At 36.5% G+C, this 17208-nt stretch overlaps 1 protein-coding gene across 1 annotated transcript in view; it reads right to left on the bottom strand.

The window, feature by feature from the left end:
* The window catches only part of PDHX (pyruvate dehydrogenase complex component X), a 62347-nt gene that overhangs the window by 27363 nt on the left and 17776 nt on the right, over positions 1-17208 (bottom strand). Inside the window, exons 3-5 of the mRNA XM_008686816.2 lie at positions 8813-8913; positions 2865-3064; positions 1023-1121 (exon numbers count right to left, since the gene is read on the bottom strand). Of these exons, the coding sequence (XP_008685038.1) occupies positions 1023-1121; positions 2865-3064; positions 8813-8913 (400 nt within the window). The remainder of the gene's footprint in view (positions 1-1022; positions 1122-2864; positions 3065-8812; positions 8914-17208) is intronic.

Genomic DNA, 17208 nt, shown 5'->3' with positions numbered 1-17208 from the left:
GATCTCAGGGTCGTGAGATCCAGCGTCGCTCTGGGCTCCGTGCTCAGTGCAAAGTCTGCTTAAGACTCTCTCTCCTTCTCCCTCTGCCCCATCCCCCACCCCCGCTCGCTCTCTTTCTCTCTCTAAAATAACACATACCACTACAGCAATTTTACATTAGTCATATGTCTAAAGGATTAATCTTTGCCTTCCCCACTAAATTAGGTTTCAACAGAGCAGGGGCCATCTGTTCTCATACACTCTTAAAAGACACAAAATGTAAACAAATGGAAAAATGTTATCAGTGTTGTGGAACAGGAAAACTCAGGATCATCAAGATATCAATTCTTCCCCAAATTAATTGTAAAATGTGATACAATCCCAATAAAAACACCATCATTCCCCTGTACCAGCAGGGCAAATGAATTGTTTAAAATTCATTCGGAAAAATAATAAAATAGGAATAAACCAAGAAAACTGGTCTACTGAAAAAGAAGAGCAAGGATAACTCTATCAAATTTTAAACCTTACTATGAAATATTTATAATTAAGAGTGTGGTACTACACAACTTAGGTGCTAACTCATGGACAGTGGAATAGAAAAGAAAATTCAAAAAGAGCCAACTGCACAGGGAAATCACTTTGATCATGTGAGTGACTGAAATCCGAACAGATAAGAATGAAAATATTTTTAAAAGTATATTTCCAGGTTTTAAAAATCTAAATGGGATTGCAAGCTTATTTAAATATAAAACAATATAAAGGTTCACCACTTTGCACTCTATAATTTTCTGCATTTATCACAATTGCTAAGGATCTGGCTTAGTTACCAAATTAGAACCGTTCTTCACTGATGCTGTAATTACTCTGGAACAACCCTTGCGTAGCATACAATTCTGCACTCACAAAAGCAATTGAAAACACAAAAGAACAGTATATGTCCTTTTAAATCTTAACACTGAATAAGCTCTTCTTCAAATACTTTCAGAAAAAGCTGATCATGATAAATAATGGAATTGGTTGTTACAAAAAGCACAACATACTCTTTAGTGAATATCCCCCGAGGGCCAGTGGCTGTGCCCTGGCTAGCATCCAGGGCGTGTTTTTCCAGAATATTACGGGCAGCTGGACTTAAACGGAACCTAAGAAGAAAACATGAAGATTAAGGAAACCAATAAACACTCATATTTGAATCAAATATACCTAAACATGAACAGTTACCAATAATCAGAGAAATAAAAATTGATAATAAAGTTAAAACGATTCCGATAGTCATATAAATTAATCTGTACTAATCTGGTTTATTTTACTACCAAAATATTTTCATATACATTTAATTAATTACTATTTCAAAACATTTTTAATAAGAGTAAATATTCAAAAAGAGAGAGCGTCTATTTTGACTAATAATTTTCACATGGCTCCTCATCAAACACATAAATAAGGAACTAACTATACTGTCCCTTCATTTTTTTCTGTGTGGTAAAATGTACAAAAAATTTACAATTTTAAACGTTTTTAGGCGTACAACTGAGTGGCATTAAGTACAATTACCCTGTTGTGCAACCATCGCCACCATCCATCTCCAGAATTTTCATTCTCTCAAACTGAAACTCTGTACCCATTAAACAATAACTCCCATTCCCCGCCCCAGCCCCTGGCCCAAGCAGCTGGCATTCTACTGTCTTTACTCATTTGACTACTCCAGGTAACTCATGTAAGTGGAATCATACAGTATTTGCTCTTCTGTGATTGGCTTATTTTACTCGGCATAATGTCATCAAGGATCATCCACGTTCCGGGATGTGTGTATTTCCTTCCTTTTCAAAGCTGAGGAACATTCCATTGTATGTATATAGCACATTTTGGACACATGGGTTGTTTTCCCTTTTTGGCTACTGTGCATAATGCTGCTATACATGGCTGTACAAATATCTCCTTGAGTTCCTGTTTCAATTCTTTTGAGCATATACCCATAGGAGGAATTGCTGGGTCACACGGTAATTCTATTCTTATTTTTCTGAGGAACTGCCGTACTGTTTTCCACAGTGGCTGCACCATTTTACGTTCCCACCAACAGTGCACAAGGGTTCCGATTTCTCAGTATCCCCATCAACGTGGAAATTTACAACTCAGCGCTTCGAAAACACTGACAAGAACTGACACTGGTAAACCAAAAGAAAAAAATTTTTAAACGGTATAAGGGTCTGCATTTTTATTTAAGTTCAAAAGTGGTTCTTAAGAGGACCTTTCTCAATGAAGAACTTTTTCTTATAAAGAAAAAGTTTTGTATAATTATAGAGAATGTTAAATAATTGAACTTGTTAAAATTTTCAGAATCCACCAATTAAGGCTATGTAAGGCTGAAGTGAAATGGGGTTTACTAAGTATCTGTGTTATACGGGGACAAAACTGAGCTCCAATCAGTGTGGGACACTCAAATGCGGTACAGTTGTAAAGGAATGCATGTTAAGATGCTAACTCCATTTTATGGAATTTATGTCAGTTATACATTTAAAACTGGAATTCGTATTACGGTAACGAGAATTCCATGGGCGGAAACATGATATGAAGTCTGGTATATTGAATCCTAAAACCTACTTCAAGTTCAACATGGACACAGACTACTTGCTTTGTTCGCCACCAGGTGAGCCGGGCTTTCCTGCTATCTGGAATGTGACACGTATTCAGTAACTGTTTGTTGAGTGAACAATGACAGTAAAAGAATCATTCCTAGGCCTCAGTCACCTAAGAGAAAAAGGGAAGATCAGCCACTCCCTACGTAAGGTGCAAAGATATTTTAAATATGATAATGACTACAATGTTCTAAAAGCTGCTGTAACTTTTTTTTTTTTTTACATCAGCATCCAAATAAACATACTCACTGCAGTTTTCCCAGTGGGTGTTCCTTTTTGACAGGAGGAGAAATTTGTGGTTCAGGTGGGGGACAAGGCACTGATGGTTTTGCAGCTGGTGATGGAGGACCTACATCTTTGGGGATTTCAACATGTTTCCAATCTTCTCCTTCTTCAACTAGCAAACCAATTAGTGAACCTAGTCGTATATTTTTAGATCCTTCTTCAACCTGCATTTTAAAAAGAAAATAATTGCAGGGATGGAAAGGCTCGTGACCATATGAAGTAGTTTAGATAATTCTGTACTGATTAGAAAGATCTCTTAATTTGAACTAAAATCTGCTTCCAAGTCAGTCTGCCTCCTTCTTCCACCCACCACCGTCCTTTCTTACCTTCCCCCATGTATACCNNNNCCTTCACCACTCTTTCCATCCGTTATTAACGCTACATCCTAAAAAAAAATCTAGAATTTCTCCTCTGACAGCTTTTAAATATATAAGAGCAATCATTATCATCTTCCTTTTGATGTCAATCAGTACAAATCCAGAACAGGAGACTGTGGTTTATTTCAACTCTCTCTCTTTCCCAGATAGTTTCTTGTTACAATAGCTTAGGAATTCCAAGAGCTCACAATGAATTAAGTACCCTAAATTAGTCCTATTACTAACATTAATTTGATGATTAATTTAATGTAAAATGTATTCAGTAAACTTAGTATCTGGAAAAAAAAAAACTTATATCCTATCATATAAACAGAATTGGTTAACTACTCTGGTTAATGTTGGTTTCCCTATACTTAATTTTTTCAGAAGTATCTATTTACCAAAACTGAGAAATAAAATAAAACCCCATGAATTTTTATAAGTACATCAGAAACACAGTGGTGTCTCAGCTAATCAATCTTTCATAAATAATGCAAATTAAAGAGATAAATAAGATAGAAGTTTCTTTAAAAAAAAACTTTTATGTATTTCAAACACTTCAGCAGCATTAACTTATAAAGAAAGGGCTGATTTTTATTTACTCAGTAAGAGAAGTCCCAAGGGAACATTCAGATGATAATGTTTTTAAGTTCAGGACTGGAAGAAAATGTCATTCCTTTAAAATTTTTATTATTGTCTTTCAATTCCATTAAATAAAGTTCACTACAGATGTAATTTAATGAATAAGAAAATGAGAGGCTGTAGGATGTTCACTAATATAGTAATTACAAGTAAGAGCATAACTCCTAAAATGGGCTTGACATTTCTGATTAACATTAAATTTGATGATTACTTTGTGCACTATTCTAAAAATAAATTAGGCATAAATCATGGGAATTAGGAAGCTTTTTAAGTTTACAAATTACTGATGGAGAAGAACAGAAATAATGTTTCGGTGAAGCAAAATATATATATAAGAAATGAGTACAGAATATAAGGACATTTAATGAATTGCAAGCTGTGAAAAAATACTGAACAGCCCAAGAACAACTTGTTTAGCTGTTTATCACATACTGAAAAGTTTTAGTTCTGTGTACTACTTATTTTTTTACTATTATGTAAAGAAGATGAGTTAATATTATTTTAAATAAAAATTTTGTTTTAAAACAAAAAACCACACTCCACATGAATCAAGAGTGGACTCCAAAGGAGTGCTCATTGGTAAGGGCTGGAAAGTCGCCCAGCATGAGGCTGATGGGACTGGGGAGTAGACAGCAACGTGGGACAATAGGTGGGAAGCCTGCGGCGCCTATTTCTCCAAACACCCATACACGAGCTGAACTCCGTTCCGGGGCCAGACCCCTAAGACGGAGGCTCTTTCTTTACAAGAGACATTCCCATAGGCTGACATGAATCACCTGCAAATGGGCTGAGTAAAGACAGCCGCCTAAGCTCCCCAGCGTCCCTGAGGATGTGAGATGCTGAAGTTGAGAGACAAATTCTGTACAGCAGAAATTCCCAACTGAGAAATTATTTGAGGGGGTTCACTCCATTAAAGGTGCTGATAAAAACTGTGTGTAGATTGTGATGTTAAAAATAATCAGTAAGTTAAATAGTTTCTTCTGTAAAATCGAACAGTGTGAGAGCCGCTGAGCACAGAAGGAGCATGTACCACGGTGAGTGGAGAGGAGCAGAGTCACATGACTGATTGGGTTTGAAACTTAGTAAGACTTTTCCATCATGGCTTCAACCATTGAACAGTTTGAAATTGTCTGTATTCTTTAAAATAAACACTTTAACTTATACGCACAATGAACTTTGGTCTGAAAGGAGGATACATAAGAAACACTGAAGCTGAAAACAAATCAATGACAAGTTAAAAATGCAGAGGGGGAGGAAAAAACGCTCACTAAATCCTTGACTAACAGTTTGGCAGCCAAGTGCCAGGCACTGTTCTAGAACCGTGTCAATTCATTAAGTTCTTCTAACAACCTTCGGAGGTGTTGTTATTATTGAAGTATAGATAAGGAAACTGAGGCACAGAAAGGTTAAATGACTTGCTCAAGATCATAAGGCCAGTAGGTATCCGAGCCAAGATTCAAATGCAGTCTGACATTACAGATAGCACTCAACATGCCAAGTACCAAATCTGTGAACTACATTCCCAGGACCAAAATTATCATACAGCAGTTCAAAATCATGCTCCCACTTTAAAAAATAAGCTTAACAGAGAAGATAGGGACTGGATTATAATTCATTTAGCTTTTAATTCACGGGGAACACAGACTCATCTACCACTTTAATACATCATTTACCCATTTCAACATGGAAAAATTAGAACTGAGAATATCTCCCATTTAGTAGAATTTGCTCTGAGCTTTGAGGGTTATTTTCTCCATTAAAAATGTTATAGTCTATGGAGAAGAATCAATCGGAGGTCTCACAATGTCAAATTTCAACCATAACCTTTCAAACACTGAAATTCATCTTTGAAGGTGACTCAGGCAATTTAATGAAAAGTAAGGGGTGAAAGGGACCTAACAATAAAATCATATTGAAAAAATACAGTCTTAAAAAAAAAAAAAGAAAGAGGAAAAAAAACACCTGTGACACAGTATTAGAGTGAGATGCAGCTAAGAAATTGAAGAACATGAACAGTACCAAAAATAATTGTTTTTTATTATTTTTTAATCTCAGGATGATCAGCAAAAGGAAGCATTTTTTCTTCTTTTTGAAGTAAGCTCTCCCAAAATGGGGCTTGAACTCAGGACCCAGAGATCAAGAGGCGCGGACTCCACCAACTCAGCTAGCCAGGTGCCCCTAAAGGAAGTATTTTTAAAGTTTTGCTTTAATATCCATGGATTTTAGTTTTCAGAAAGAATTCTACTCTTGAAAATTATTTTGAAAAATAACGGTCTGTGAATATAATAAAAATCTATCAATGAATGTTTTGCCAGTCAATAAATTAAAATGTCAAAAAAAATTATATAAGTTTAAATAATCTTAACATCCTACACCCTTTTCATTCTCACAAGTAACCTGGTTTGTAACAAATCATATAGTAACCCTAAAATGTTAGAAGCCAAACCAGACAATCTTTAATAAATTCTCCAAATAGGGGCGCCTGGGTGGCTCAGTCAGTTACGCATCTGACTCAATTTCAGCTGAGGTCATGATCTCAGGGTTGTGAGATCGAGCCCCACGTTGGGCTCCGCACTGGGTGTGGAGCCTGCGTAAGAGTCTCTCTCTCTCTCTCCCCATCTGTCCCTTCCCCTCTCCCCCTTTCTCTCCCCCCCATCTGTCCCTTCCCCTCCCCCTCCCCCCTCTCCCCCTCTAAAAAAATTAATAAATAACAAAAACTCNNNNTATGTCATCCTAATATTCTACTTTATTAACATCATTTAAAATGCCTGCTGTCCAATTTGCTGAACAAATTTAAGACTAAGCTTATGAATTGATACATGTGTAAAAATTTAAGATTTTCTGTACAATTATTAGTGATTAAATAAGAACTTTCTCGTGAACTGAACTAAACTGGAAATGAATCAAAAAATTATCTACACTGGCAGCAATTATTCTTTATTAACATTATTGAAAGCTTCTAAGATCTTTTCTGGTTCTGAAATGCAATAAATATTATTTTATATAAATTGGAAATGAGATGCAAAAATTACAAATGAGAACAAAGATATGAAATTGGGCAGGGGGAGGGGAAGAATACAAAAACCTTTCAAAGACTATGCAAACAAATCTCCATGAAGACCAAAAGAGGTAAAAAATTTTTAGTGGTTTCAAAAATGTGCACAAGCTAAAAACTAGAGCTTTATATCACCACTTGCCTTTTAATAAGATCAATCTCCAACTCCTTGATTCTGAAAGTAAAGATCTCGTGTAAGTATTCTTATTAAAATCAGTTTATTATGTGTGCTTATATGAGAATTTTCCACAATGAAAGACAAAGGTGTAACCTGCACGGGGGTGAGAGAGCTGAGAGTGGAGAGGGGTGAAAGACTAAAAAACCCCAGTGATATCACCAATATCACCTTGATTTTTTTCCTCCATAAAACTGTTACATTGTGACATGAATATACTCCCATTCCTATTATTCAAAATGCATGTGGAATAATAATAAAGCCATTAAGCCCTAAAATACCCATACAATCTTTTCTTTGGCAAGGAAGTAGCCGTTTGTGCTGCTAAAGCCCTTATTAATCATATCTCCCCCTCAGCCCCCTACCTTTCCAGAGCATTAGGGGCCAGATGAATAGGCACTACTGACCTGTAACACTGTTAGCAATTTGAAATGCATTACTGAGCAGCTAAGTGGGAAAAGCTATCAATTCTGCACAACTTTCATAGTCAAACCATCCAGAGCCAGGGCCAAGAACACAGCTTGCCAAAAGCATACACAATAAAATGTAGCTGGGTTTATTACATATGGTAATTCAAACAATCTTTTCCTTTTTCAAAATGCTGTATGTATTAGTTGAAGAAACTATTTTTGGTATGAATAATTACATTTTCCTTGTTATGAAGGTATAGAAATTTTAGCTTTCCATTCAATATTTCCTCCAAGGAAGTATTTTCAACACTGGGTTTTAACATGGCTGTTATTAATGTAGATGACAAGGAAAGGAAGTTTGATAACTAGAATGTAAAAAGCAACACATAAATGATGAAAAAAGGGAAAAGGATTTTCTAGTAAGAAACACAAATGAAAAACTGTGTATAGATCTACATCTAATTAGATTATAACATTCCAAAGTGTGGTCTTTGGATAAAATGTACAAAGGAAGGTGTTGTATACATTCCCAAAACAGAGGTGAGCTGGCATTTCAGAATTTAAAACATATCAACAATGGAATACTAACAGATGTGCAGTGTCTCTGCACTAATCAAACTACAGAGGCAAGAATGGATACTTACTGTTCAGTTGCAAATAACCAATACAAATTAATTAGATAAACCTATAGATTGACATAGGGGCTAATGGTCACCAAGAGCCGAGTGAGTAATTATAATAATAATGAAAGTAGCAACATTTATTGATGCTTGGTGGGTGACAAGTCTTGTACTGAGTGTCTATGTATTATGTCAATCTCTACTACTGCTCCATGGTGTAGATATTATTATTATCTCTACTTTATTATGAAGAAAAAGGTACAAAGAGGTTAAAGAATTTGCCAATCACCAGGCACCTGAGTGCTTCAGTCAGTTGAGCGTCCGACTCTTGGTTTTGGCTCAGGTCACGATCTTAGGTTCGTGAGATCGGGCCCCAGGCTGGGTTCCACGCCCACCATGGAGTCGGCTTGAGATTCTCTCTCTCTCTCCCCCTCTGCCCTTCCCCCTGCTCGTGCATTCTCTTTCTCACTCTCTCTCCCAAATAAATAAAATCTTTAAAAATAAATAAATACAATAAAAGATAATAAAAATCTATTACGTAGATACAGATAACACTATAAACACAGTGGTAAAAATAAAAGGTGACTTTAATTCAAGAAACTTCACATTTAAGAGATCTTCATCCCACTGAAGACAATCAAAATAAAAACTTACCACTATTTTGGCCAAGATGCCGTCATCACTTGCATCTAAGGTAACCACAGCTTTGTCAGTCTCTATTTCACATAAGGCATCTCCAGCACTCACAGCTTCACCTACAAAACAAGACTGGGTTTGTTTTGTTTTTTAAAATATGAATGTTAGTATGTGGGTTGGAGTGTGTGTTAAGTGCATAAAACATGAATAATGAATACCAAAATATTCAGTAGCTAGCTATGGGCTGTAGAATTACAAGTAATTTTCATTGTGTATGTGTGTGTTTGCATGCGTATATACGTGTGGTTTGTTGTATTTTCCAAAAGCTCTATAAAGGACATAAACATGTGTTATAATAAAAACAATTACAAAAGATTACTGAACAGATATTAAAAATGAAATCAAATTTTAGAAACAATAGCAATGAATGCATATTCTCTTCCAAACAAATCAATTCCAGATCCATTCCTTTCTTTTTAATATGTTTTGACTATTATTCCATGAGGGGAAAAGTTTTACAATTAATAGCACTTCCGGGTTAACATTGTAGCATAAATTCAGAAACCCTATTGGCACTGCAGAGCATAAATAAATAAAGCATATTAAACAAAAAGAGACAATGTCAAAGACACAACTGAGGTCAAATCAGAAACATTTCTGTGCAACAGAAACAATATGGAAACTCAAAAATGTTGAGCAAGACCCGAATTACTGTTTCTGGAACTAGAAGCAGGTGGTGGGGCGGGGGAGGTTAGCGGGGGAATGCAGTGGTTTCCTTTGGAATAAAGAGAACTAGAAGTGATTTGCTGCAGACAGGGATGCAAATCAGAATCTCCCCTTAAAGCTAGGGCTGGGTCAGTGCCTCTACTCATAATAGAAGGCCAATGGGGCAATCAAGACCTGTTGACTAGGACTCTGGCTTTAATCAGAACTGTAGGTCTAGGAAGGTAGGGAACAAAAATACTACCTCAATACGAGGATCTGAGCCAAGCCACTCTCTGGCTCCATTACTGCATCTACTGATATCTCCAATATCAATAGCAAAATCCCTAGACTGGGGGTGGGGAAAGGGAGAATGGAGGGCAGCTGGGAAGACACTGAAACATAAACAAAAAGCCTTTTTAAATAAATAAATAGATAGATAGATAAATATTAAAACAAACTTCCAAAACATCTGAAGAAATTTAATGCTAAGAAAGAAAACCACAAAACCTGTAATGAAAACAGAAATTTATTTCAGATGAAATTCATTTACTGCAACCTGCCAGATTTTTAAGTAAGTATTTTGAGGATGTTCAGAAATACAAATGAAGGTAAAAGATCCATCACAAGAACAAGAGATAAAAAACAATGTACAGAAATGAAACAAAATGACATCACATAGGAAAAGCCTAATTAGAAATCTTGTAAATGAAAAATACAGGCATTGAAATAAAAAGAAGCAATCACTGGGATGTATTCTAGACTGGACATACGAAAGTGGATTAGTAAATGAAAGGCAGCATTAAGGAACTACAGGCAGAGAAAAAGATTAAAAGTAGAAGAAAGCAGCAAGAGACACAGACTGAGGCTGCAGTTTGTCTAACAGATTTTCCAACGGAAGACTGGAGAGAATGGTCTGCTTAATATTCTCTCTCTCTTCCTTTGCCCTTACTCCACCCTCCCTTTCACAACACACACACACACACACAATATATATATATTAATTAATTAATATAATATATATATATTAATAAAAGGATTCTTTAGACATAAAAGGCTAAGAAAATTTACCACCTATTGATGAGCTATTAAAAAATGCAGTTCACCAAGAAGAAAAATGGACATAAGTGGGGACCCATGGACTACACGAAACAAGTTACTACAGAAATCGATAGAATGGTAACTATGAATCATTTAAAAGCTAATTTCTGAAGGTTTAAAAAAATGTAAAACTCAAACTCTAAAAAAAAGTAAGCTGGATAAGGAAATGTTTAGTTGACAGTTATAGCATGCAAAGAACTTTGACATAAATAGGCAGAACAAATGCTAAATAACTCTAGATTTTATTGGCAAAATTTAATTAAATACGTATCCAAAATATTTAATGATGTACACCCCCCAAAGAAATAGAAATATAATTTACAGCATTCCACAAAGCAGAGGAAAAATTAAATAAAAACTGTCACCCAACTGAAGACAGACACATGAAAAAACAAACAAACAAACAAAAAAACAAAACTGTAGAAGTCCAAATGCATCGGTAATTGTAATAAATAAAAACGGATTAAAACAACCTACTAAAAGCAGTAGAAATAGTCAAAATGAATACAAAAAAATAAAATCTGCATAAACGTGGCTTACAAGAGACAGACCTAAAAACCAGAATACAAATACAGGTATGTAACATACAAATACACTCCCCCACACATATACCAAAAATAGCTGGTATAGCAGTATTTATAGGCACACTCAATAAAAGAACATGAAGGAAAATCTAAAACACTAAGATAAATATGCTCTGGAAGTTCACTGTATAGAAACTACTTCATTGTACGCCACGATGGTCACAGAGATGGTTATATTATCTTCAGTTAAAACAGTTTGGAACCATCAATATAAACTATTTTTAACGAAATCAACATTATCTGTTAGATGACATTTATGAAACACCTAAAAGGTGATTGTTGGCCTAACCCCAAAGAGATTTTTCTATTCAACAAATATTAAAAATGCTTTCAGGCACTGAGGATACAGCAGTGGAGGGGGGGAGTTATGATTCTAACCTCAAGAAGTTTGCTTACTACCTAGTGACACTTAATTGGAAGTTATGGTGGGATTAGGTAAAGTTAGGATGCCACAGGAACATTCAGGAGGGACATCTAATTTAGTTTTTGCAAGGTGAAGGGCTTCCTAAAAAAAGAATATATAAGAATATATATATATTTTTTCTTTTTTACAGAATTATGTATGTTATATACATAGTATTTATACATATATATAATCTGAGACTGAAAAGATGAGAAGACAATCAAGTAAAGAAGCAGTGATCCAAGCAGAAGGCACAACATACCCAAAGCCCAGGAGGCAAAAGAGAACAGGAAACTTTGGAGGAGCTGGCTAACAGTACCTGAGAGAAGCAATGAGAGATTAGGCTGGTGAGGTAAGCAGAAATCAGACCCAAAAGGAACCTTGTATGTCACATGGAGAGAGCAGATTATATCATCTTACATACTTCTTTACAATGACATATGTTTTCATAGTTAAAATAGACTGTATTTCAAAAGGAAAAAAAAAATCATACCCTTATGTTTCTGCTGTAACCATGGAAAAAAAACAATGGAACTAGGCCACCTAGCAATTAAATACTTCTAGACACCTAGAAATTCTGCCCATAAGAAAACAGTAAAATGATGTTTTATCATTTATGTTCACCTGCTGCAAATTCCAAACACCCTTTAAGAATCATAGATTAAAAAAAAAAAAAGCCCCACAAAAAAACAAACCATAGATCAGCCATCAATCAATCTAGATGATTTTGTTTCTAGTCCTGATTCCTACAACACTTGTAATTAATTTGAAATGAATCACAAATTGCATTCTAAAATGTTATGTTGCTACTGTTATTTGTTTTTTTCAATTGGGTTTTCCTCTATTTACCAGGCTATGAGCTTCTTCGCAGTAGGAATCAGACACATCTTAAGTGTTTTACATTCTACCTCATTACCCTGGACTCCAGCTAGTGCTTCACACACGATGAGTTTGCGATTAAAATACTTGAGGGAAAAAAAAAATACAGTAATTTCACAAATCCTCATGTCATCATAAGGTTGACATCAAACTATCACTTATATTTCGTTTGGTTCTAACAGTTGATTTGTAGCATGCTTCTAACAGTTAATCTCAGGTATCCTATCTCAGCTATCTCAGGTAGCCTATTTCCTTTTTATGGTGTTTCAATTCTATGTACCCTACTCACATAACACAGACATATATATTTGCTATATGAGAATGCCATGAGAGAGAAAATGGAAATAAACACAGAGAAGGATCGATCCATTACACAATGAACTTTCCCCAGAAACCACAGCAAAGTTTAAAACATCGCACTATTATGTAAGGGCACATTACCCCTAATTTTATGAAACTAAGGTATTAGCTATCAATAATCAAACATAATGTAAATACCAAAAGAAAACTTTTGAGACTTATAATAAGCCACGATGATTCTAAATATCCCCAGTTTTGGCCTCGATGAACAAGTTAGTGCTATAACTGAGAAAATCTGCAAAGCAGAGTAGTTACAACTCAGATACAGGTTTGATTCGAAGCTCTGACACTTGCAAGTAACCTTGACCAAATTACTTAATCTCTCTCTCAGGAAGGTTTTGAATGCACAGCTGTTAAAAAAAAAGATCACGGAACTGGAAATGTTAGGTTAACTCTTCATACACATCTTCAAACACTTCACAACATCTTTAGATAAAAACATGAGGCATGTTATTGAGAACCATTAAGAACCAGGCCTCATTCTCACTCCCTATCCCATACTGTCATTTCAAACAGATCATTCAACAATTAGTAGACACCAGTATATAAGGCATTATACTAAGCACTGGTTGCAAACACAACGAGAAGACATGGTTCTGTCCACAAAGAGTTTGTAGTCCAAAGGAGAGGGCTGAAAAGCCAGCACAGAGCATCACGGAGGGCATGAGGTGACAGATGGCTCCTCGGAGGCCATGTGGCAGGAGATGGCAGCTGTGCAGTGTCTCTGCCCCATCTCCTCGTGGCGCCTGTCAGCAGCCGAGGCGGAGCGGGCCCGGAGCGAGAGTGCGGGCCCCAGGAGGGGCCAGAGCAGAGGCCCGCCCGGGGGCCGCTCCCCAGCACCGAAGCCAGCATCATCGTCGGTTCCTTCGTCCAGACGGGTGGCTGCCGGAGCTGAGGCCTGGAGTTACAGAGGCTTCCCCTGATCTTTTTAAATTCTGGGTATGATGTATAGTCTTGATCAAACACAATGGTCATATTTATAAAATAAATAAATACATCCCGTGACTTTAACAAAATAATTCTGTCCTGCCAAAAATTAAGAATAGCGGGGGGGGGGGAGCTAGCTTTCATCTATAAGACCAAGTAAATCACATCTCCATGAACATGAAAGAAAAAAACCTCTTCTTAGTGCTAAGTTGAAGCATAATAACAGCTATGATTTGAGAAAAATAATTCAACTGTTTACACAACAAAAACTTACTAGTTAAGTATGTAAATGACATTGTACAAGACAGGATGGTAAAAAATAATAAAATCAGACAGACCTGCTTCAAGAAGTTCTTAATGTGACTGAAGAGTACAGACAAGCAGGCCACGGCCATCCCACCCAATCAGGGAGTACAGCAGCGTGGGAAGACAGAGGAGGGGCCCCTCGTCAGTGCTTGTCAACCCTTTTCACCTCATCACACACACACAAAATATTATTTGCATGAAAAAAGACCCCAGGCAACAGTGCTCCGGCCATCCGAGGTCCTGCCCTGAGAGCCACCGGCAGGAGTAGCAGTTTGAGAAGGAAATGGCTGGGCGAAGTTAACCTCCCTTACATCCTTCTGACCCCTTACATTTTATTATGTGGCCTATTTCAAGCGCTCAACACACACGTGGCTCGGGGTCACCCACTCTATGGGACAGGGCAGATACAGAACATTTCCATCACCACAGAAAGTTGTATTAAATAGAGCAGCAATCAGTAATTGCACTCACAATTCTAAAATCTTAACGTGATAGAAATATTAACAATAAATGTGAAAAAGCATAGATGGACTGCTGTTCAGCAATGAAAGGAAGGCACTGCTGACGGAGGCTACAACACGGATGAGCCTCAACACCACGCTACCTGGAAGAAGCCAGTCACAAAAGACAACACATTACAGGATTCTAGCCTGTGAAATGCCCGGGAAAGGCAAAATTTGAGAGCCACAAAGCAGATCACGCTAGGGATGGGAGAAAGAAGTGACTGCCGTCAGGCACCCGGGATATTCTGAGTGACAGACATGTTCTGTAACTGGATTTTGGTGATACTGCACAACTCTTTCTACTTAACTAAAAATCATGGAATTGTGCACTTAAAATCAGCAAAATCTATGCTATGTAAACTATACCTAAAGAAAGCTGCTAAAATAGTAACAGACCGAAAAAAATGGTGAAGCTACTTATGAAATGTGTGTTTCAAAACTTTTCCATTTTAGGACCACAGACATGGATACAAATCCCTAGAAATAACAGACACCGGAGCTCTTCTTCGGTAGAATGCAGAGACACCGTGTGAGCCCACAATGGTACCTTGCGATAACACTTCCAACAGCGATGAACTCCTTCAAAACAGTTTTGCTTCAGAATTGTATGCTCTACATTAATGAGATCTAAAGACTTATCCAACAGCTATTTGAGATAGTCGCAATTCCCAGTCACACGACAGAAGGAATGTCCACATAAAATGACAGTCTCTGCGGGAGAACATCAAGAACAGCGGCAGCAAACAGACTGACGAAGCACACGCTGTGTTCCAGACACCGTGACGGAGTAAGTCCTCTGCGGGACTACCTCCACCTGCTTCTCTTCCAGTGTCTCATGGTATGCTCTCCAATCTCTCAAGAGAGAAAACAGTGTTTTTCATACCCTCAAATACTCTCTCACACAAGGGGAGAACAAGAATATTTTCCTCCTTTTGTTATTTTAACAGATTTGATTTCAATTGATGAACAAATAAGCTATAACCATGTTCATTAAACTGAAAATTTCTGAAGCACATTTTTCTCACCAAATAACAAACTTGTAAAAAAGATGTGGAATTACAGTTCAGTTCACCTAGCAGGAGATTTCGACACTGTATATGTTACCTATCACTTTTGAAGTGTCTTCTCCACCAATTTTATAATGCATATTCTTTACTTAACCCCAGACTGAAGTTAAGTATTGCAATATTTGTTATAAAACTGCTTTGCTAACATTCATTAGATCAACAAAGATGGGAAAAATTTATATATTAGTGCATATTTCCGAGGCTCCAACAAAACAAAATGAAACTGAATTATCACAGACTTCTAAGACCAGGGATATACCTTAGATTTCAATTAGTTCAACTCACCCCAGGGTATTTCATGGCAGAGTGGGAACCCCAAAGGACAAACTGTGATTCCCAGGCCAGAGTTCCTTTCACTGCACCTTTATCACCTTAGCTAAAAACACACCCTCCCACACCCCCCAAGTCATTAGTAATAATAGTTGTGAATTACAGAGTCTTCGATTTTCAAGAAATCATTAAAAGTTTTTAAGAACAAACTGCTATCCATTAAAGGTTATCAGATCATTAGCCTTAAAAATAAACTAGATTTATAATTAGATATAACACTAGTGTTTTTTATGAAAAAAATTCGATCCTCTTAATGTTTGAAGGTCTAAACTCATTGTTTCAAATAACAGTGACCATGCATTAAAAAGCTCTCAAGACCAAATTTTAAAAAAAATACAGCTAATAAGACAAAGTGGTATACATAAAGTTTGATGCAAGAATTGAAACGTTTTTCATACCAAATGACTGAACCAAGATATCATAAATGTATCAAACCCCAAACATACTTAGACGTATAGTCACATGTATACTGTACATGTTAATGAAAATAAGTTATGCTCAAAAGATCACAATGACATCATACACATGATGAACTTAAAGAAAGAAGACAATGAATTACTGAGGACCAAAGATTAAGATTACTCAATTACTTATAGTACATTAGTAAAGGAACACTTCTCTTCAGTTGGCAGAACACAATTTTAACAGTAACCTTCAGGGAAACATGCTCCAGGGGCATACAGCTTTTCCTGGCTTGTCCTATGTGAAAACATTGTCATCAAAAGGAAAAAAGAACAGAATGATGAGACCATATGTCTCCTGCCTCTTCATCATACTCTCCATATTCTAATGGATGTGAATAAGTTATCAGGTTGCCAGAGAGCTAGAAGTCTGAAGGATAAATGAGGGCCAAAGAATCCTTCTTATCTACTTGCCTCAAAATGTGAAAAAAATTAATCTTTTTATAATAACCCTGTTCTGTGTCTGAATCATTATGTAATGACACCAACACTCTGTCATAGTGAATATGGAAACAGCCAAAGCTCTGTAATTCATCAAGAAAAAGAAACCTAAAAATAGACTCCAACTGATTACATTATTTATAAAGGTGAAACTTTCTTAGATACTGATAATTATTTTAAAAGATAGCAGCCGTGCAGAGCCAACTGCTCAGAGTGCTTCCTAATAAAGTGCTGGTTCTTTTACTTATGTGATCTATGTCCTCCTCAAATTCTAGAAAATTCTCTGCCACTTTTGCCATGAATATTATCTTTTTCTCATTCTCTTTTTTCCCTCCTCCTAGAATTCCTGC

The sequence above is a fragment of the Ursus maritimus genome, unplaced genomic scaffold (genome assembly GCF_017311325.1).
Source record: "Ursus maritimus isolate PB19 unplaced genomic scaffold, ASM1731132v1 scaffold_23, whole genome shotgun sequence".
Lineage (NCBI taxonomy): Eukaryota > Metazoa > Chordata > Mammalia > Carnivora > Ursidae > Ursus > Ursus maritimus.
This window is presented reverse-complemented; position numbering and strand designations above follow the sequence as displayed.